Genomic DNA, 21,551 nt, shown 5'->3' with positions numbered 1-21,551 from the left:
CGTGACTCGTTTACATAGGAAATTTCTATGACGATCGCAGCTGTTGCAGCGCCACCTCTTGGGGGGATGACTTAATTACACCCTGACCTATTTACATTTTTTTTGATTCGTTGCTGGGATGTGGGTGTCACTGGCAAGGCCAGCATTTATTGCCCATCCCTAATTGCCCTCGAGAAGGTGGTGGTGAGCCGCCTTCTTGAACCGCTGCAGTCCGTGTGGTGAAGGTACTCCCACAGTGCTGTTAGGGAGGGAGTTCCAGGATTTTGACCCAGCGACGATGAAGGATCGGTGATATTTCCAAGTCAGGATGGTGTGTGACTTGGAGGTGGTGGTGTTCCCATGCGCCTGCTGCCCTTGTCCTTCTAGGTGGTAGAGGTCGCGGGTTTGGGAGGTGCTGCCGAAGAAGCCTTGGCGAGTTGCTGCAGTGCATCTTGTAGATGGTACACACTGCAGCCACGGTATGCCAGTGGTGGAGGGAGGGAATGTTTAAGGTGGTGGATGGGGTGCCAATCAAGCGGGCCGCTTTGTCCTGGATGGTGTCGAGCTTCTTGAGTGTTGTTGGAGCTGCACTCATCCAGGCAAGTGGAGAGTATTCCATCACACTCCTGACTTGTGCCTTGTAGATGGTGGAAAGGCTTTGGGGAGTAGGGAGGTGAGTCACTTGTTGCAGATAATGAAGCAGTCCATGCCCGCATGCAACAAGACCTGGACGACGTTCAGGCTTGGGCTGATATGTGCCAGGTAACATTCGTGCCACAGAAGTGCTAGGCAATGACTATCTACAACAAGCAAGTATCTAACCATCTCCCCTTGACATTCAACGGCATTACCATCACTGAATCCCCCACCATCAACATGCTGGGGGTCACCATTGACCAGAAACTTAACTGGACCAGCCACATAAATACTGTGGCAACAAGAGCAGGTCAGAGGCTGGGTATTCTGCGGCGAGTGTCTCACCTCCTGACTCCCCAAAGCCTTTCCACCATCTACAAGGCACAAGTCAGGAGTGTGATGGAATACTCTCCACTTACCTGGAGCTCCAACAACACTCAAGAAGCTCGACACCATCCAGGACAAAGCAGCCCGCTTGATTGGCACCCCATCCCCCACTTAAACATACTCTCCCTCCACCACCTCCAAGTTCCCCTCCCAGTCACACACCATCCAGACTTTGAAATATATCGGCCCATCCTTCATCGTCGCTGGGTCAAAATGCTGGAACTCCCTCCCTCACAGCACTGTGGGAGCACCTTCACCACACGGACTGCAGCGGTTCAAGAAGGCGGCTCACCACCACCTTCTCAAGGGCAATTAGGGATGGGCAATAAATGCTGGCCTTGCCAGCGATGCCCACATCCCATAAATAAATAAAAAATAAAATGCCAATTACCTGCTCTTGTAACCACAGTATTTATGTGGCTGGTCCAGTTAAGTTTCTGGTCAATGGTGACCCCCAGGATGTTGATGGTGGGGGATTCGGCGATGGTAATGCCGTTGAATGTCAAGGGGAGGTGGTTAGACTCTCGCTTGTTGGAGATAGTCATTGCCCGGCACTTCTGTGGCGCAAATGTTACCTGCCACTTGTCAGCCCAAGCCTGAACGTCGTCCAGGTCTTGTTGCATGCGGGCATGGACTGCTTCATTGTCTGAGGAGTTGCGAATGGCGCTGAACACTGTGCAGTCATCAGCGAACATCCCCATTTCTGACCTCGGAAGTTTCCATTGCAGTCGGGGCTCCTGCAGCGCCGCCACTTGACGGGCGGGCGTAATCACGCCGTGACACGTTTACATGAGAAGTTTCCATTATAAATGCCGTTTTTTTGTTTTTGCTTTGTGTCTCTCCTCCAAGGAGAAGGTGAGGAGGAGGAAGATCATGGAGGAGCAGGCAGCCGACGAGACGCAGAAGAATCGCCAGCTGCTCGAGGCCTCCCAGGCTGAGCTGGCCAAGTCGGCCCTCTCCGTCCTCTCGCTGGAGGGGGACCTGCGGCGGGCGCGGACGCAGCTGCTCGACCGGGAGGGGGAGGTCCGCTCGCTGCAGGCGGCGGCCGACTCCCTCCTGGGCAGGCTGGCCCAGCGGGAGGCCGAGGCCCGGGCCCTGCGGGAGGAGCTGGGCCGGGCCCGGGACGAGGGCGCGCAGGCCCCGACCAGGCTGAGGGCCGAGCGGCTGCTCCAGGCCCTGACGGAGAGCCAGACCCATGGGGCGGCCCTGGAAGAAGAGGTGGCCAAGCTGCAAAGGACGCTGGGAGCCGCGGAGAAGGAGCTGCGGACCGCACAGGTGCGTCTCGTCCCGTTGGATCTGATTTACTGCACAGAAAGAGGCCATTCAGCCCAACCGGTGGACAGTTTTAGAGTCTATAATTAAGGATAGGGTGACTGAACACCTCAAATTTCCAGTTGTTCAGAGAGAGCCTGTGTAAGGGGGGCATCTTTTAACTTGTTTATGGTAATTCACCTGGCCAGCAGCCTTTGCCTCTGAGCTCTGACCAATTCCAACCTTTTACCTGGTTTACGGTAATTCACCTGGTCAGCAGGCTTTTGCTGCTGCACTCTAAACCAATTTACAAACAGCGGTTTCGAATCGCTACCCCTCCTTCAGTTCTGAGTGGAGGAACTTATAATTAATGATATTAAAATGGACAAGTGGTTTGGATGAGAGAAAAATCAAGTTTTATTAGCTAAATAAACTACAATCAAAAGAATAAACTATACCACACGAACACAGTAATTACAGTAAAACTATATAACAGGGGGTTGCAGATGGCGAAAACGAGGGATAAAATGGCTCCAATGTTACTTAAACAATCTTAGCAATTACCCTTAAATCACCACCCCCTAACTCCTGCTAGGTTGCCTTGCCAAGGAGTCAGAACACCCTGCTCACCTCTGGTCCCAGGAAGTAAAAAGAGAGCAATAGCTTCTCAGGAGCTATCATATATACCTTGTGAGCCCCCTCCCCCCTCTGCTGTTTGCCTGTCTGGGAAATTTGCGCCCAAAAAGTTCCAATTCACAAGAGAAAAGCTGTGATTGGCTAACTCAAAGTGGTTGGACTGGGTTAGAGTCTGCACTGTGGGGCCGAACTGATCCCGCCCACATCCGGAGTTCACCTGGGCTAAAACAAAAGAGAATGCAACAGCCCTATTGTCCAGAATGCTAGGTGATTTAAACCCATTCAATGCTTAAACGGTTCCCATTCAAGATCCGGTTCCGCAGTTTCAATGTCTCATTGACTGAGAGAGCTTCTTGAATGCTGTGTAAACATAGCAGTTACAAATCGATTGTCTTGCGGTCAATTCTCAAGTGGGCAATTGCTTAAGTCAATAAACAAACCTTGCCTCTGAAGGGAAAGGGGAACCTCCCTGTTTTGATTGACAGGTCTTTCACACAGACACATTACAAGCTGCACAGGCTTTCCAAACCCCACGGTTCTTGGCCAATGCATTCTGTGGCCATTTTAAAACCTTTTGTGATTGCCCAAACTCCAGGGAGCAATTTTATTAAGATGTACTGGCCTAGAAATTGGGTTTTGGCTTAGCCAGGGCTTTAGCGCCAGAAGTTAGTGCCGGCGCTAAGTCCCCCTGCGCGCGCCAAAAATTCAGTAGCGCTGCGCCCAAACGGCTGCCGGCGCTACTGAAGGGTCTTAGCGCCTGGAAAAGGGCGCTAACTGCCGTTTAGCGCTGCAATTCCGGCGCTGCGGCACCCGGTGCGGTGCGGCAGGCTGGGGAAGTGCAGGCCTCCTCCTTTCGTTAAGGAGGAGCTGCCTGCACCCGGCCGCGGCCCGCGCAAATCTGTTTAAAAATGAGCCCGGCACCTCGGACAAGTGCCGGGCTTGCATCTGTTCCGGGGGGGGGGGTGGAGAAGTCCGGGGAGGGAGCTGCGGGCAGGCGGCCGGCGGGAAAGCGGCCGGCCGCCGCGGGGCCTTTAATGCGCCGGCGCAAACACATGTTGGACTCTGTTGCCAGAGTCTTAGTTGCGGCTGCCACGGGCGAGGCGGCCGCAACTGAATTTCGGCGCTGGGGCCCGTCAGCATGGCAACCGGGACGCTGCGCACACCGATGACGTCATCGGTGCCGGCGCAGCGCTACCGGTGCAACGCCGCTTTAGGGCCCCAGGGAATTTTTCAACTGGCCATAACTCTGGCGCTAGTCCCTCTAGCGCCTCAAAAGCGGCGCTAAGGCTAGTGAATTTCTAAGCCACTGTCTCAAGGTGTGTGAATATTTTCCACAGAATTCCTCGACTCCTGTGTTGTCCAGGTTCTTTCCATCTCAGAGCAGTCTTTTTGTGGTGGTAGGCACATTTTAAAACATTGTAGACAAGTCACATCACCCAATTCTTCGTCCACGATGTGGACCAATCTTTTCAATCTTCAGGGAAAAATAGAGGAAATTTTGCGACCCCCTACACCTGCATGGATTTGTGAAAAGTAGGTCTGCCTGACAAACCTGATTGACTATTTTGAGGAGGTGATTAAAGTACCGGACTGGGGAATGTCTATGGACATTATTTATATGGACTTCCAGGAGGCATTTGACAAAGTCCCTCATAAGAGATTGTTATCTAAGGTCGAAGCCCACGGAATTGAGGGCAAATTATTGACCTGGTTAGGAAACATAGAAACATAGAAGATAGGAGCAGGAGTAGGCCATTTGGCCCCTCGAGCCTGCTCCGCCATTTAATGAGATCATGGCTGATCATCCAAATTCAGCACCCGGTCCCTGCTTTCTCCCCATATCCCTTGATCCCTTTAGCCTTAAGAAATATATCTAACTCCTTCTTGAATATATTGAATGAATTGGCCTCAACTGCCTTCTGTGGTAGAGAATTCCACAGGTTCACCACTCTCTGGGTGAAGAAATTCCTCCCCATCTCAGTCCTAAATGGCTTACCCCTTATCCTTAGACTGTGACCCCTGGTTCTGGACTCGCCCGCCATCGGGAACATCCGACCTGCATCTAGTCTGTCTAGTCCTGTTAGAATTTTATAAGTTTCAATGAGATCCCCTCCAATTCTTCTAAACTCCAGCAAATATAAGCCCAATCGACCCAATCTCTCTTCATACGTCATTCCTGCCATCTAGAGAAACGAGCCCCAGCCTGTTCAACCTCTCAGTTCTGGTATCTCCCTTGTAAAACTTTCTATGCACATTCTCCAGTGTTTCTATATCCAACCTCTTGCTTGTGTAAGAACATAAGAAATAAGACCAGGAGTCGGCCATACGGCCCCTCGAGCCTGCTTCGCCATTCAATAAGATCATGGCTGATCATCGACCTCAACTCCACTTTCTCGACCGATCTCCATTTCCCTTGATTCCCCTGGAGTCCAAAAATCTATTGATCTCAGCTTTGAATAGACTCCAAGGCTCAGCATCCACAGCCCTCTGGGGCAGAGAATTCCAAAGAGTCACCACCCTCTGAGTGAAGAAATTCCTCCTCATCTCAGTCTTAAATGGCTGACCCCTTATCCTGAGACTATGCCCCCTAGTTCTAGACACTCCAGCCAGGGGAAACAACCTCTCAGCATCTACCCTGTCAATCCCCTTCAGAATCTTGTATGTTTCAATGAGATCACCTCTCCTTCTTCAGAACTCCAGAGAGTATCGGCCCATTCTACACAATCTCTCATCATAGGACAGCCCTCTCATCCCAGGAATCAATCTAATGAACCTTTGTTGCACCGCCTCCAAGGCAAGTATATCCTTCCTTAGATAAGGAGACCAGAACTGTGCCCAGTACTCCAGGTGCGGTCTCACCAAGGCCCTGTACAGTTGTAGCAGGACTTCCCTGCTTTTACACTCCAAACCCCTCGAAATAAAGGCCAACGTTATTCTAATCTATCTCTTCCTTTTGTCAAAAACAGGGTCGCTCTGTAACCTCAACTACTCCATGTCCGAGCAAGGTCCACACTCCATCACACTTTAAGGCAGGAGGCCAAGGCCTTGGAGAGAGTGCAGGGGAGATTTACCAGAATGATACCAGGGACTTCAGTTCTGTGGAGGGACTGGAGAAGCTGGGGTTGTTCTCCTTAGAGCAGAGAAGGTTAAGGGGGAGATTGACCAGAATAGTACCAGGGATGAGGGACTTCAGTTACGTGGAGAGACTGGAGAAGCTGGGGTTGTTCTCCTTAGAACAGAGAAGGTTAAGGGGAGATTTACCAGAATGGTACCAGGGATGAGGGACTTCAGTTCTGTGGACAGACTGGAGAAGCTGGGGTTGTTCTCCTTAGAGCAGAGAAGGTTAAGGGGGAGATTGACCAGAATGGTACCAGGGATGAGGGACTTCAGTTCTGTGGAGAGACTGGAGAAGCTGGGATTGTTCTCCTTAGAGCAGAGAAGGTTAAGGGGGAGATTGACCAGAATGGTACCAGGGATGAGGGACTTCAGTTACATGGAGAGACTGGAGAAGCTGGGGTTGTTCTCCTTAGAGCAGAGAAGGTTAAGGGGGAGATTGACCAGAATGGTACCAGGGATGAGGGACTTCAGTTACGTGGAGAGACTGGAGAAGCTGGGGTTGTTCTCCTTAGAGCAGAGAAGGTTAAGGGGAGATTTACCAGAATGGTACCAGGGATGAGGGACTTCAGTTATGTGGAGAGACTGGAGAAGCTGGGATTGTTCTCCTTAGAGCAGAGAAGGATCCAAAATTGGCTTAGTGGCAGGAGGCAGGGGTGATGGTCGAAGGTTGTTTTTGTGACTGGAAGCCTGTGTCCAGTGGTGCACCACAGGGATCGGTGCTGGGTCCTTTGCTGTTTCTAGTGTACATTAATGATTTTGATATGAATGTAGGAGGTATGATCAGTAAGTTTGCAGATGACACGAAAATTGGTGGAGTGGTAAATAGCGAGGAGGGAAGCCTCAGGCTACAGGACGATATAGACGGGTTGGTCAGATGGGCAGAACAGTGGCAAATGGAATTTAACCCTGAAAAGTGTGAGGTGATGCATTTTGGGAGGACTAACAAGGCAAGGGAATACACAATGAATGGTAGGACCCTAGGAAAGACAGAGGATCAGAGGGACCTTGGTGTGCATGTACATAGATCCCTGAAGGCAGCAGGACAGGTAGATAAGGTGGTTAAAAAGCCATATGGGATACTTGCCTTCATTAGCCGAGGCATAGAATATAAGAGCAGGGAGGTTATGATGGAGCTGTACAAAATGCTAGTTAGGCCACAGCTGGAATACTGTGTGCAGTTCTGGTCGCCACACTATAGGAAGGATGTGATTGCATTGGAGAGGGTGCAGAGGAGATTCACCCGGGTGTTACCTGGGCTGGAGCGCTTCAGCTATGAAGAGAGACTGGACAGGCTGGGGTTGGTTTCCTTGGAGCAGAGAAGGCTGAGGGGGGACCTGATTGAGGTGTGCAAAATTATGACGGGCATAGATAGGGTAGATAGAAAGGAACTTTTCCCCTTAGTAGAGGGGTCAATAACCAGGGGGCATAGTTTCAAGGTAAGGGGCAGGAGGTTTAGAGGGGATTTGAGGAAAAACTTTCTCACCCAGAGGGTGGTTGGAATCTGGAACTCACTGCCTGAAAGGGTGGTAGAGGCAGGAACCCTCACAACATTCAAGAAGCATTTAGATGAGCACTTGAAACGCCATAGCATACAAGGCTACGGTCCAAGTGCTGGAAAATGGGATTAGAATAGACAGGGCTTGATGGCCGGCGCGGACTCGATGGGCTGAAGGGCCTCTTTCTGTGCTTTATAACTCTATGACTCTAAGATTAAGGGGGAGATTTACCAGAATGCTACCAGGGACGAGGGACTTCAGTTCTGTGGAGAGACTGGTGAAGCTGGGATTGTTCTCCTTAGAGCAGAGAAGGTTAAGGGGAGATTGACCAGAATGGGACCAGGGATGAGGGACTTCAGTTATGTGGAGAGACTGGAGAAGCTGGGATTGTTCTCCTTAGAGCAGAGAAGGTTAAGGGGAGATTGACCAGAATGGTACCAGGGATGAGGGACTTCAGTTATGTGGAGAGACTGGAGAAGCTGGGATTGTTCTCCTTAGAGCAGAGAAGGTTAAGGGGAGATTGACCAGAATGGTACCAGGGATGAGGGGCTTCAGTTCTGTGGAGAGACTGGAGAAGCTGGGGTTGTTCTCCTTTGAGCAGAGAAGGTCAGATAGAGGTGTTCAAAATTATGCAGGGTTTTGATGGAATAGATACAAGGACTAGGGGACACAGTTTTAAGGTTTTGGGCAAGAGATACAGGGGGGGATGTGAGGAAAAACTTTTTTACGCAGCGAGTGGTGAGGACCTGGAACTCGCTGCTGACGGAAGTGGTGGAAGCGGAGACACTCAATGTTTTCAAGGGGAGACTGGATAGGCACTTGAGGGAAATAAACTTGCAGGGCTCCGGGGATAGAGCGAGGGAATGGGACTGACTGGATTGCTCGACAGAGCGCCGGCACGGACTCGATGGGCTGAATGGCCTCCTTCTGTGCCGTTATGTCTCTATGGGGAGGAACCGTCTCCACTGGCAGGAGGGTGGGTAACCAGAGGACGCGGGTTTAAGATAACCGGCAAAAGAGGGGGGAGATGAGGAGCAATTTTTTTTACGCAGCGAGTTGTTGTGATCTGGAACGTGCCGCCTGAAAGGGGAGTGGGACTAATTGGAGAGCTCTTTCAAAGAGCAGGCACAGGAACGATGGGCCGAATGGCCTCTCTCTCTCTGTGCTGTATCATTCTATGATTCCATGATGCGGTCGCGAGTTCCACATTCTGCCCACTCTCTGGGTGAAGGAGTTTCTCCTGAATTCCCAATTGGATTTATTAGTGATTGTCTTATTTTTATTGTAGTGTCCGGGTATCAATAATACTCGGACTGCAGGAGAACAATTAAACAGGTATTTACTGAACAGAGGGGAACTCAAGACTGAAATACAGAAGCCTGCTATGGCTTTATATACAGGGGTGGTCACTGCCGGTACTGCAGTATAGAATCAGTTCTTCTCTTAAAGGTACATACACAACAATTCCTCCCCTTTTAGATAAACAGTACATAACATTCATTTAACAACTAAATAATAACTAATTACAATGACAATTTTCTCTGTACTATATACATCAACTGAAATAATCATTTATATGTTCAGTCTTTGAGGAGGCTTCCTGATCCTGACTGGATAGCGCCTTTCTCGAGTATCCTGTTCTTACGGCGGAGTTGATTCTGGCTCATTGTCATTGGTTGGTTCGTCAGCTTCCAATACCACTGCTTCTGAGGTAGACGCAATCTGTACTTCGAGTTGATTACCAGGTGCACCTGCTCGTGGTATGGGTTTGGCTTGTTCCTGTGACTCTAGAATCTGGTCAGCATGGCGTCTCACGATGCTCTCTCCAACGTCCACTGTGTACATTAGTGGTCCCTGTTGTGTGCATATCGTTCCTGGCTGCCATTTTTCTGTTCGGTAGTCGCGGGCTAAGACTGGTTGCCCTGTCTTGAAGCTCCTGGTTGGCTTCTCATTTATCTGCTGGAATTGCTTATCCTCAACATCTCGTCTTATGTTTGGTTTGAGCAAATCCAGGCGACATCTTCGCCTTCGGTTGAAGAACATTATGGCTGGAGCTTGGTTGGTGACTGCATGTGTCGCATTCCGGTAAGCAAACAAGAAATTATCCACCTTGTGTTGTAGTGGTATGTCGTCATTATGCATTGCCTTTATTGCCTTTTTAAAGGTCTGAACAAACCTCTCAGCCAATCCATTTGTGGCTGGATGATATGGGGCAGATGTGTAATGCTTCACCCCATTATTCCTCAGAAACCTCCAGAAATCCTCTGACACAAACTGTGGCCCATTGTCGGAGCAAATCTGTTCTGGCAAGCCATTCCTGGCGAAGATGGTCCGTAGGACTGCAATAGTTTTCTCCGTGGTGGTGGAGAACATTTTGATGACCTCTGGCCATTTCGAATGGGCGTCCACAGCGATTAGGAACATTGAGTCCATAAATGGACCAGCAAAATCAATGTGTACCCGTTGCCATGGAGATGAGAGCCACTCCCATGGATGTAGCGGGGCCTGTGGTGGAGCGTTTTGGACCTTCTGGCATCCTGTGCATCTCTTGGTCATATCCTCGATTTCTTTATCGATTCCCGGCCACCACACAAACGCCCTGGCTAGGCTCTTCATTTTTACCCCTCCCAGATGACCCTCATGAAGCTCATTGAGCACTCTATCTCTCAACTTGGGTGGAATTACCACTCGGGATCCACACATCAAGGTCCCCCGGCACACTGACAGCTGTTCTCTCCTTGGCGAGAATGCTGGCAACAGTGAGTCGCCATGTGCTGGCCATCCCTTCACCATCAAATCATAGATCCGAGAGAGTGTCGGGTCATTTCGGGTTTCTTTCTCTATACTTGAGTTTGTAACAGGGAGACATTCGACTATGGTCGCATGGAATATCTCAACAGGGTCCACTGCAGGTGCTTCCTCTACCGTAGGCAACGGTAGGTGCGACAGCCCATCAGCGTTTCCATGCTGTTTCGTACCCTTGTACTCTATGTCGTACTGATGTGCCCCTAGAAAAAGTGACCATCTTTGCAGCTGTTGCGCCGTCATCACCGGAACGCCCTTCTTTGGGTTAAAAATGGAGACCAGGGGCTGATGATCAGTCAGTAGGGTGAATTTCTGCCCGTGCAGAACTTCTTCACCCCCCACACCAGGCTGAGGGCCTCCCTGTCAATCTGGGCGTAGTTACGCTCGGCTGAGGTTAACGAGCGCGACGCAAAGGCTATTGGCCTCTCTGAACCGTCAAGGAATTTGTGTGACAGCACCACTCCGATGCCATAGGGAGACGCATCACATGCCAACCGAATCGGTAGTGTTGGATTGCAGTGGGCCAATACTTCTTTTGAAGTGATTAGGCATTTTCATTTCTGAAAGGCACGCTTACACTCATCACTCCATTTCCATGTTACTCCAGTTTGCAGTAGGGCGTTCAGTGGGTGCAGAATTGTAGATAAATTCGGCAAGAACTTATGGTAGTAGTTCACCAACCCGAGGAACGACCTCAGTTGCGATACATTTTCCGGTGCTGGAGCCTTGACTACTGCCTCAATCTTGTCCGGCGACTTATGCAACCCTTCCTCATCAATCATGTGGCCACAATACGAGATTTGTCTCCTGAAGAACTCGCATTTGGGGCGGTTGGCTCGTAGCCCATATTCCTGCAATCTCGTGAGCACCTGCTCCAGGTTGGCAAGGTGTTCATTGTCATTTTCGCCCGTAACCAGGATGTCGTCCAAATAACACTGGGTCCCCGGGATCCCTTGCAGGACTTGTTCCATCGCCCTCTGCCAAATAGCCGGGGCTGATGCTACCCCGAATACCAGTCGATTGTACTGGTAAAGGTCTTTGTGAGTGTTTATCGTGAGGTATTTTCTAGATGCTTCTTCTACCTCCATTTGTAGATACGCTTGGGCCAGATCAATCTTTGTAAAGCGTTTCCCTCCAGATAGTGAGGCGAAAATATCTTCTATCCGTGGAAGTGGATATTGTACTGTGTGCAGGACTGGGTTCACAGTTACCTTGAAGTCCCCACAGATGCGAACCTTCTTCGGTTCCCCAGGCGTGCTGCTCAATGATTTCTTCATTACAGGAATGATGTGTGTGGCCCACTCGCTCCAGTCCACCTTGGACAGCACACCCGAACGCTCCAGACTCTCCAGCTCTGCTTCAGCGGATTGCGTAAGGTACCGGTCTGGCCTTAAAAAATTTTGGGTTTGCGTTATCTTCGATTTTTATCATTGCCGTTACTCCTTTTAGAGTCACAAGTCCTTGTTGGAACACCTCTTTTGCGTCAGTTAGAATCTTTGACAGGCGTCCAGATGTGACGTCAGCATCCTTTTTATCAGTCACAGTTAGCGCCTGAATGGAATGCCAATCCAATTATATTTTTCGGATCCATTCACGTCCCAATAATGGTGGTCCTCCATCTGGTAGTATATATAGATACAGTTTCTGTGTTTCCTTGCCGTTGTATTCAACTGACACCCTTATTTTTCCTCTGGGGTAGACTTTTTGCCCCGTGTATGTCTTCAATACAGTGGACGTGTCCTTCAAGGGTATGTGTGAGAATAGCCGCTCATAGTCTCGTCGATTCATGACAGTTAGGGCTGATCCTGTGTCCAATTCCATCTTTACTGGGGACCCTGCTATCATGAGGGTGACCCAAATGGTTCGATGATCCTCCTTTGCGATCACGTTGTGTAACTTTAGACAACTTAGTCTCCTGCTCCCGGAGTCCTTATCACTCTCCTGATCTTCCGAACTACTGTCTGTCAATTTCTTTACTTTCTTGTACTATTCCTTAGTATTTCTTGTAGTGTTGGTTTTCTTTCCTGACCTGCAGACTCTTGCTATGTGTCCCATTTTCCCACATTGCCTGCATACTTTGTCCTTAAACCAGCAGTCCTTCTGATCATGGGTTGTTCTGCCGCAGCGATAGCACTTTTCTGCTTAATATGCCATTTCGTTAGCGCTGTATTCCTGTGGTTTCTGTTGTATTTCCGCAGCTCCCCGTGCTGCTGCTTCGTAGGATACTGCCACGCTGAAAGCCTGTTCTAGCGTCAGGTCCTTTTCCGAAAGTAGTCGTTTCTGGGTTCCTTCACTCTGGAGCCCGCAGACAAACTTATCCTGTAAGGTGTCTGCCAGTCCTGCTCCGAACTGGCAGTGCTTCGATAACTTGCGTAGTTCCGTAAGATAGTCAGCATTGCTCTCATCTTTGTGCTGGTTTCTTTTATGGAACTTGAATCTTTCTGCTATCAGCAGCGGTGTAGGGTTTAGGTGTTCCTGTAAGATATTAACAATCTCCTCAAAACTTTTCTCCATTGGTTTAGCTGGGGTAATTAAATTCCGCAATAGGCCGTACGTTCTCGCGCCCATCAAATTTAATAATACCGACGCCTTCTTTCCATCGGCCACCTCATTTGCCTTGCAGTACACTTCAATTCTTTCCACATACGTGGTCCAGTCTTCTACCTCGTTGTCGAAAGCAGTGATACTGCCACTTTTCGGCATCTTGGGTGATTTAAAATGGCGCCTCCCGCGCTTTTTCTTCTTCACCAATGGATTAAAATGGCGCCTCCTGCGCTTTTCCTTCTTCCCCAATGGAATAAAATGGCGCCTCCCGCGCTTTTCCTTCTTCCCCTTGCTGCCACGCTGCTCCTAGCGTTCTGCAGGGTAATGGCGGCGACGCGCGGCTTCGGCGCATCTCACTTTTCCTTCCCCTTGTTTTATTTTCGCTACGCTGCCCGGTTCTTGAGCACCGACCGCGCCCTGTGCGCTCCACCCTCTCTCTCTTTTCCACCCGACGACGCTGCACGGCCCCTTTGCAGAGCCGCTCGATCGAGCTCAAGCCCGCCGCAGTCCAGAAGGGTCAGCGCACTACCTGCTACCAGCACGATTTGCTGGAACACCTTGACTGGGGAGCCAAGCCCAGCTCTCCACAGCCTCCCCTGCAACTCTCCGAACTCCGAGGGATCCTTGGGCGGTTGCCCGCGGTCGACGCCTGTTGTTCTGACTTCGACCTCCAAAAGCTTCTTCTCAGGGAAAGATCCCCGTGAGGTGATGCAGTACTGCAGGTGAGTTCGAACCTGTTCGTCGCCACTGTAGTGTCCGAGTATAAATAATACACGGACTGCAGGAAAACAATAATAACAGGTATTTACTGAACAGAGGGTAACTTAAGACTGACGTACAGAAGCCTGCTATGGCTTTATATACAGGGGTGGTCACTGCCGGTACTGCAGTATAGAATCAGTTCTTCTCTTAAAGGTACATACACAACACTCCTGAATTCCCAATTGGATTTATTAGTGATTGTCTTATTTTTATGACCCCTTAGTTTTGGTCCTTCGCTCCGTCCACCCTATCAAACCGTCGTTTTAGAGACCCCCTATCAGGTCGTCCCTTCAGCCTCATCTTTTCCAGAGGAAAAGAGCCCCAGCCTGTTCAGCCTTTCCTGGTAATCGCTCAGTTCTGGTGTCATCCTTCTCTGGAGTTCGTGGCTGGAGCCGGGGCCTCTTGTTTGAGCGGTGGTTGCTAAGGTCCAGTCCCGTTGCTAGGGTGGCAGTTGCTAAGGTCCGGGCCTGTTGTTTGGGTGCTAGCCACTAAGGGAATAGGCCTGTTAATAGGGTGGTTGTTGCTAAGGGCCGGGCCTGTTGCTAGGGTGTTGGTTGCTAAGGAAAAAGGCCTGTTGACAGGGTGGTTGTGGCTAAGGGATGGGCCTGTTGCTGGGGTGATGGTTGCTAAGTGGTAGGCCTGTTGCTAGGGTGGCATTTGCTAAGTGCTGGGCCTGTTGTTTGGGTGCTAGTTAGTAAGAGAAAAGGCCTGTTGATAGAGTGGTTGTTGCTAAGGGATGGGCCTGTTGCTAGGGTAGTTGATAGGGTGGTTGTTGCTAAGGGCCGGGCCTGTTGCTAGCGTGGCAGTTGCTAAGGGCCGGGCCAGTTCCTAGGTTGGCAGTTGCTAAGGGCCGGGCCTTTTGTTTGGGCGCTAGTTACTAAGGGAAAGGTCCTGTTGATAGAGTGGTTGTTGCTAAGGGATGGGCCTGTTGCTAGGGTGGTGGTTGCTAAGGGCCGGGCCTGCTGTTGGGTTGGTGGTTGCTAAGGAAAAAGACCTGTTGACAGGGTGGTTGTGGCTAAGGGATGGGCCTGTTGCTAGGGTGGCAGTTGCGAAGGGCCGGGCCCGTTGTGGGAGCAGCTGTTGCTAAGTGCTGGGCATGTTGCTAGGGTGGCTGTTGCTGAGGGCTGGACCTGTTGCTAGGGTGGCAGTTGTTAAGGGCCGGGCCTGTTGCTAGGGCGGCTGTTGCTAAGGCCCGGGCCTGTTGCTAGGGCGGCAGCTGCTAAGGAAAAGGGCCTGTTGATAGAGTGGTTATTGCTAAGGGATGGGCCTGTTGCTAGTGCGGCAGTTGCTAAGGGCAGGGCCCATTGCTAGGGTGGAAGTTGCTAAGGGCCGGACCTGTTGCTAGGGCGGCAGTTGCTAGGGCCGGGCCTGTTGTTTGGGTGGTTGTTGCTAAGGGATGGGCCTGTTGCTAGGGTGGCAGTTGCTAAGGGCCGGGCCTGTTGCTAGCGTGGCAGTTGCTAAGAAAAAAGGCCTGTTGATAGGGTGGTTGTTGCTAAGGGATGGGCCTGTTGCTAGGGTGGCAGTTGCTAAGGGCCGGGCCTGTTGCTAGGGTAGCAGTTGCTAAGAAAAAAGGCCTATTGATAGGGTGGTTGTTGCTAAGGGATGGGCCTGTTGCTAGGGCGGCAGTTGCTAAGGGCCGAGCCTGTTGCTAGGGCGGCAGTTGCTAAGGAAAAAGGCCTGTTGATAGGGTGGTTGTTGCTAAGGGCCGGGCCTGTTGCTAGGGTAGCAGTTGCTAAGAAAAAAGGCCTATTGATAGGGTGGTTGTTGCTAAGGGATGGGCCTGTTGCTAGGGCGGCAGTTGCTAAGGGCCGAGCCTGTTGCTAGGGCGGCAGTTGCTAAGGAAAAAGGCCTGTTGATAGGGTGGTTGTTGCTAAGGGATGGGCCTGTTGCTAGGGCAGCAGTTGCTAAGGGCCGGGCCCCGCTAGGGCGGCAGTTGTTAAAGGTAAAGGCCTGTTGCTAGTGTTAAATCCGTGTATCTTGATGTTGTATGTCCTTCAATAACTAGACAGAGACTGCAGGGAACAATCAACAGGTGTTTACTGGATGAGGGTTACTCTAAAACTAATTATACAGATCCCTACTCAGGGTTTATATACAGGTGTGGTCACTGCCGGTACTACAGTATACAGGAGCTGTACAAAAGTAGTTCTCCCCTTAAAAGTACATAGACTACAATTCCTCCCCTTTTAGATTAACAGTACCATAACATTCATTTAACAATTAACACTTTTAACATGCAACATTAACTGAAAATAGTCCATTTATAAATTCAGTCTTCGGGGAGGCTTCCTGATCCTTTCTGGATAGCGCCTTTCCTGAGTGTCTTGCTCTTGGTGCGGAGGCGATTCTGGCCCCCTGTCGTCGGTTAGTTCATCAGCTTCCGATGCTACTGTTTCTGGGGTAGATGCTACTGGTATGTCAGGTTCATCACCAGGTACGCGAGACATGGGGTTGACTCGTTCCTGTGACTCTAGGATCTGGTCGACATGGCGTCTCACAATGCTCTCCCCAACATCCACGGTGTACATTAGTGGCCCCTGCCGTGTGCATATCGTTCCTGGTTGCCATTTCTCTGTTCGGTAGTCGCGGGCCAAGACTGGTTGCCCTACATTGAAGCTCCTTGTCGGCTTCCCATTGATGTGCTGGAATTGCTTATTCTCAACATCTCTTCGTACATTTGGTCTGAGCAAATCCAGACGAGATCTCAACCTTCGGTTAAAGAACCTCATGGCCGGGGTCTGGTTGGTGACTGCATGTGTCGCATTTCTGTAGGCTAACAGGAAATTGTCCACCTTATGCTGCAGTGGAATGTCGTCATCGCACATGGCCCTTACTGCTTTCTTAAAGGTTTGTACGAACCTCTCAGCCAATCCATTTGTGGTTGGATGATACGGGGCGGATGTGTAATGCCTTACCCCATTCCTTTTCATAAATTTCCGAAACTCTTCGGACACAAACTGTGGTCCGTTATCAGAGCAAATCTGCTCTGGCAAGCCGTTCCTGGCAAATATGGTCCGTAGGACTGCAATAGTTTTCTCCGTGGTGGTGGACGACATTTTGATCACCTCAGGCCATTTCGAGTGCGCATCCACGGCTATTAAAAACATTGAGTCCATGAATGGACGAGCAAAATCAATATGCACCCGTTGCCATGGAGAGGAGGGCCACTCCCATGGGTGTAGAGGGGCATGTGGTGGTGCATTTTGGACCTTCTGGCATCCTGAGCAGCTCTTTGTCAGGTCCTCGATTTGCTGATCGATCCCCGGCCACCACACATAAGCCCTAGCAAGGCTTTTCATTTTCACCCCTCCCAGATGGCCTTCGTGAAGCTCATTGAGCACTCTCTCCCTTAACTTGGGTGGAATTACCACTCGGGATCCACACATCAAGGTCCCCTGGCATACTGACAGCTGTTCTCTTCTGGATGAGAATGCTGGCAACAGTGAGTCGCCATGTGTTGGCCATCCCTTCACCGTCAAGTCATATACCCGAGACAGTGTTGGGTCATTTCGGGTCTCCTTCTCTATATCCGTGTTAGTTACTGGCAAGCGTTCAATTATAGTCGAATAAAATATTTCGACAGGGTCCACTGCTGGTGCTTCCTCCGCAGTAGGCAGTGGCAGGCGTGATAGCCCATCAGCGTTTCCATGCTGTTTTGTGCCCTTATACTCTATTTCATATTGGTTCGCCCCTAGAAAAAGGGACCATCTTTGTAGCCGTTGTGCAGTCATCACCGGAACGCCCTTCTTTGGATTAAAGATGGAGACAAGTGATTGGTGGTCAGTCAGCAAGGTGAACTTCTACCCGTGCAGATAGTTGTTGAACTTTTTCACTCCCCACACTAGGCTGAGGGCCTCCCTGTCAATCTGGGCGTAGTTGCGCTCGGCTGAGGTTAGTGACCGAGACGCAAAAGCTACTGGCCTCTCCGAACCGTCCGGGAATTTGTGCGACAGCACCGCTCCAATACCATAGGGTGATGCATCACACGCCAACCGAATTGGTAGTGCTGGGTTGAAATGAGCCAACACCTCTTTTGATGTGATCAATTCTTTGCACTTCTGGAAAGCTCGTTTACATTCGTCATTCCACTTCCATGGTAGCCCCGTTTGCAGTAGGGTGTTCAGTGGGTGTAGTACGGTAGATAAATTCGGCAAGAACTTATGGTAGTAGTTCACCAGCCCGAGGAACGACCTCAGTTGTGACACATTTTCCGGTGCTGGAGCCTTGACTATTGCCTCAATCTTTTCAGGGGACTTATGTAACCCCTCTTCATCAATAACGTGGCCACAATACGAGATCTGCTTCTGGAAAAACTCGCATTTGTGGCGATTAGCTCGGAGCCCATATTCCTTCAATTTAGTGAGCACCTGCTCCAGGTTGGCGAGGTGATCACTGTCATTTTCGCCCGTGACCAAGATGTCGTCCAAATAACACTGGGTCCCTGGAATCCCTTGCAGGACTTGATCCAGTGCCCTTTGCCAAATAGCCGGAGCTGATGCTACCCCGAACACCAGCCGGTTGTATTGGTAGAGACCTTTATGAGTGTTGATCGTGAGGTACTGTTTCGAGGCTTCTTCTACCCCCATTTGCAGGTACGCCTGGGCCAGATCAATCTTAGTGAAGTGTTTTCCTCCAGATAGCGAGGCGAAAATATCTTCAATCCGCGGAAGCGGATATTGTACAGTGTGAAGGACTGGGTTCACTGTCACCTTAAAGTCCCCACAGATGCGAACCTTCTTTGGTTCCCCAGGCGTATTACTCAGCGACCTCTTCATTACAGGAACGATGGGTGTAGCCCACTCGCTCCAGTCCACTTTGGACAGTACTCCTGAACGTTCCAAACCTTCCAGCTCTGCTTCGACGGCTGGGCGGATCGCATAAGGTCTGGCCTCAAAAAACTTTGGGCTTGCATTTTCCTCTATTTTGATCGTCGCTGTTATGCCTTTTAGTGTTCCGAGTCCCTCCTGGAACACTTCTTGTGCGTCAGTTAGCATTTTTGACAGTCGTCCAGGTGTGACGTCGTCATCCTTTTTGGCATCTACAGTCAGTGCTTGTATGGAATGCCAATCTAACTGTATCTTCCGGATCCATTCACGTCCTAGTAGTTAGTGGTGGTCCTCCATCTGGCAATACATATAGGTCCATTTTTGGTGTTTCCTTGCCATTATATATAACGTTCACCCTTATTTTTCCTTTGGGGTAGACTTTTTGCCCCGTGTACGTCTTCAAGACAATCTCTGTATCTCTCAAGGGTATATGTGAGAATAGCCGCTTGCAGTCCCTTCGGTTTATGACTGTTAAGGCTGATCCTGTGTCCAATTCCACTTTCACTTGGACTCCGTCTATCTTGAGCGTGACCCAGACAGTTTGGTGATCCTCCATTTTGATTACATTATGTAGTTTCAGACAACCCAACTCCTTGCTTCCGGAGTCTGTATCACTTTTCTGTTCGTCTGAACTACTCTCCGTCACCTTATGTACCTTTTTGTACTTCTCCTGTGGAGATTTCTTGCTGCTGGTTTTCTTTCCCGACCTGCAGACTCTTGCTATGTGTCCTATTTTTCCACACTGTCTGCACACTTGGTCCTTGAACCAACAATCCTTATGGTCGTGTGTTGTTCTGCCGCAGTGATAGCACTTCACTGTTCCATATGACATTTCATTTGTGCCATATTCTTGCGGTCTCCGTTGTATCTCTGCAGCGCCCCGTGCGGCTGCTTCGTGTGATACTGCCATGCTGAAAGCCTTGTCCAGCGTAAGATCCTTTTCTGATAGAAGCCGTTCCTGGGTTCCTTCACTTTGAAGCCCACACACAAACTTGTCCCTTAAAGTATCTGCTAGTCCCGTTCCAAACTGGCAGTGTTTCGATAGCTTGTGCAGTTCCGTTAAATACTCAGCATTACTTTCATCTTTATGCTGGTTCCTTTTGTGAAACTTAAATCTTTCTGCTATCAGCAGCGGTGTGGGGTTTAAGTGGTCCTGTAGGATTGACACTATGTTTTCAAAATCCTTTTCCACTGGCTTCTCTGGGGTTACTAGGTTTCGCAGTAAGCCATATGTTTTTACACCCATGGAATTCAACAATACCAGCGCTTTCCTGTCATCTGGCACTTCATTCGCCTTGCAGTACACTTTTATGCGTTCGACATATGTCGCCCAATCTTCGACTTCATTGTCGAACGCTGTGACACTGCCACTCTTCGGCATCCCTGGGTGTGGTTAGACTGGCTAAAAATGGCGTCTCCCGCGCTCTCCCTTCTTCTCCGCTGTGGCTCAAAATGGCGTCTCCCGCGCTCTCCCTTCTTCTCCACTGCGGCTCAAAAAAAAATGGCGTCTCCCGCGCTCTCCCTTCTTCTCCGCTGCGGCTCGAATGGCGTCTCCCGAGCTTCCTTTCTTCCCCGCGGACGCTGCTCAGCCCTTGAACACCAGCTGCGCTCTGCGCGTTTTCCTGCGCGCCTCTCTTGTTGAAGCCGCTCGGTCCTGAACAGCGGCTGCGCCCTGTGCGCTCTACCCTCTCTCTTCTCGCGTCGACGCCACTCGGTCCTGAACAGCGGCTGCGCCCTGTGCGCTCTACCCTCTCTCTGCTCCCGTCGACGCTGATCGGCCTTTTCCTGTGCCGTCGGTCGGCTCTAGCCGCTGCTGTGCGGGAAGGGTCTGCGCCGTACCTGTTGCCAGCCCATTTCGCTGGAGTCTCCGTTGGATGGTCGACGCCCGTGCTTCTGGAATCGGCCTTCTTCTGCAGAGTTGCAGGTAGGTTCGAATCGACTCGTCGCCAATGTTAAATCCGTGTATCTTGATGTTGTGTGTCCTTCAATAACTAGACAGAGACTGCAGGGAACAATCAACAGGTGTTTACTGGATGAGGGTTACTATAAAATTAACAGTACAGATCCCTACTCAGGGTTTATATACAGGTGTGGTCACTGCCGGTACTACAGTATACAGGAGCTGTACAAAAGTAGTTCTCCCCTTAAAAGTACATAGACTACAATTCCTCCCCTTTTAGATCCAGGCCTGTTGCTTGGGGTTTACTCACCTGAGGGAAAGGCCTGAAAGGAGATGCAGCCTTGGGGAGAAGGCCCATGTAAGGCCCAGGCCAATGTATATTAGTTTGCTGAGGCATCCCATCCCTTTCCCTTGGCAGGAACACCTGGAGTCCAGGCGGCAGAGGGCGGAGGACGAGAAGCGCCAACACCGGGCGCTGGCCGAGCAGCTGCAGCAACAGCTGAGGGAGCAGGAGAGCCGATGCCTTGAACTACAGGCCCAGACCCAGAACCAACTGCAGGTACGTCAGGAGTATAAGAGATTAGCGTGTCAAGTTAAAGCACATGGGATTGGGGGCAAGGTACTGACTTGGATAGAGAACTGGTTGGCAGACAGGAAGCAGAGAGTTGGAATAAACGGGTCTTTTTGCGAGTGGCAGGCAGTGACTAGTGGGGTACCGCAGGGATCGGTCCTAGTACCCCAGCTATTCACAATATATATTAATGATCTGGACGAGGGAACTAGATGTAATATCTCCAAGTTTGCAGACGACACAAAGCTGGGTGGGCGTGTGTGCTGTGAGGAGGATGCCGAGAAACTCCAGGATGATTCGGACAGGTTGGGTGATTGGGCAGAAGCATGGCAGATGCAGTATAATGTGGATAAATGCGAGGTTATCCACATTGGTGGCAAAAACAGGAAGGCAGATTATTATCTGAAAGGCAATAGATTGGGAGAAGGGGAAGTGCAATGAGACCTGGGTGTCCTTGTGCACCAGTCGCTGAAGGTAAGCGTGCAGGTGCAGCAGGCGGTTAAGAAGGCAAATGGTATGTTGGCCTTCGTAGCGAGAGGGTTTGAGTACAAGAACAAGGATGTCTTGCTGCAGTTGTACAGGGCCTTGGTGAGACCACACCATGGGGGAGAAATTCGGCCCAGCTCGCGTGGGCGCCGGAA

The 21,551-nt window shown here is 50.5% G+C and overlaps 1 protein-coding gene across 4 annotated transcripts in view; it reads left to right on the top strand.

Annotated features, from left to right (window-relative positions):
* The window catches only part of LOC147091459 (uncharacterized), a 113,179-nt gene that overhangs the window by 63,179 nt on the left and 28,449 nt on the right, over positions 1-21,551 (top strand). For 3 of the 4 annotated variants that reach the window (XR_015075214.1, XM_085976803.1, XM_085976802.1), the window contains exons 12-13: positions 1,852-2,277; positions 20,758-20,898. Coding sequence is in view for 3 of the 4 variants with exons in the window: in XM_085976803.1 (XP_085832929.1) it covers positions 1,852-2,277; positions 20,758-20,898 (567 nt within the window). In the remaining variant the exon portion in view is untranslated. The remainder of the gene's footprint in view (positions 1-1,851; positions 2,278-20,757; positions 20,899-21,551) is intronic. The other variant, XM_085976804.1, reaches the window with a different exon arrangement.

This window comes from Somniosus microcephalus, unplaced genomic scaffold (assembly GCF_052327205.1).
Source record: "Somniosus microcephalus isolate GS21.2 unplaced genomic scaffold, FLI_Smic_1.0 unresolved_chr3, whole genome shotgun sequence".
NCBI lineage: Eukaryota > Metazoa > Chordata > Chondrichthyes > Squaliformes > Somniosidae > Somniosus > Somniosus microcephalus.
Note: the sequence above shows the minus strand (reverse complement) of the source record. Positions and strands in the feature narration are given on the sequence as shown.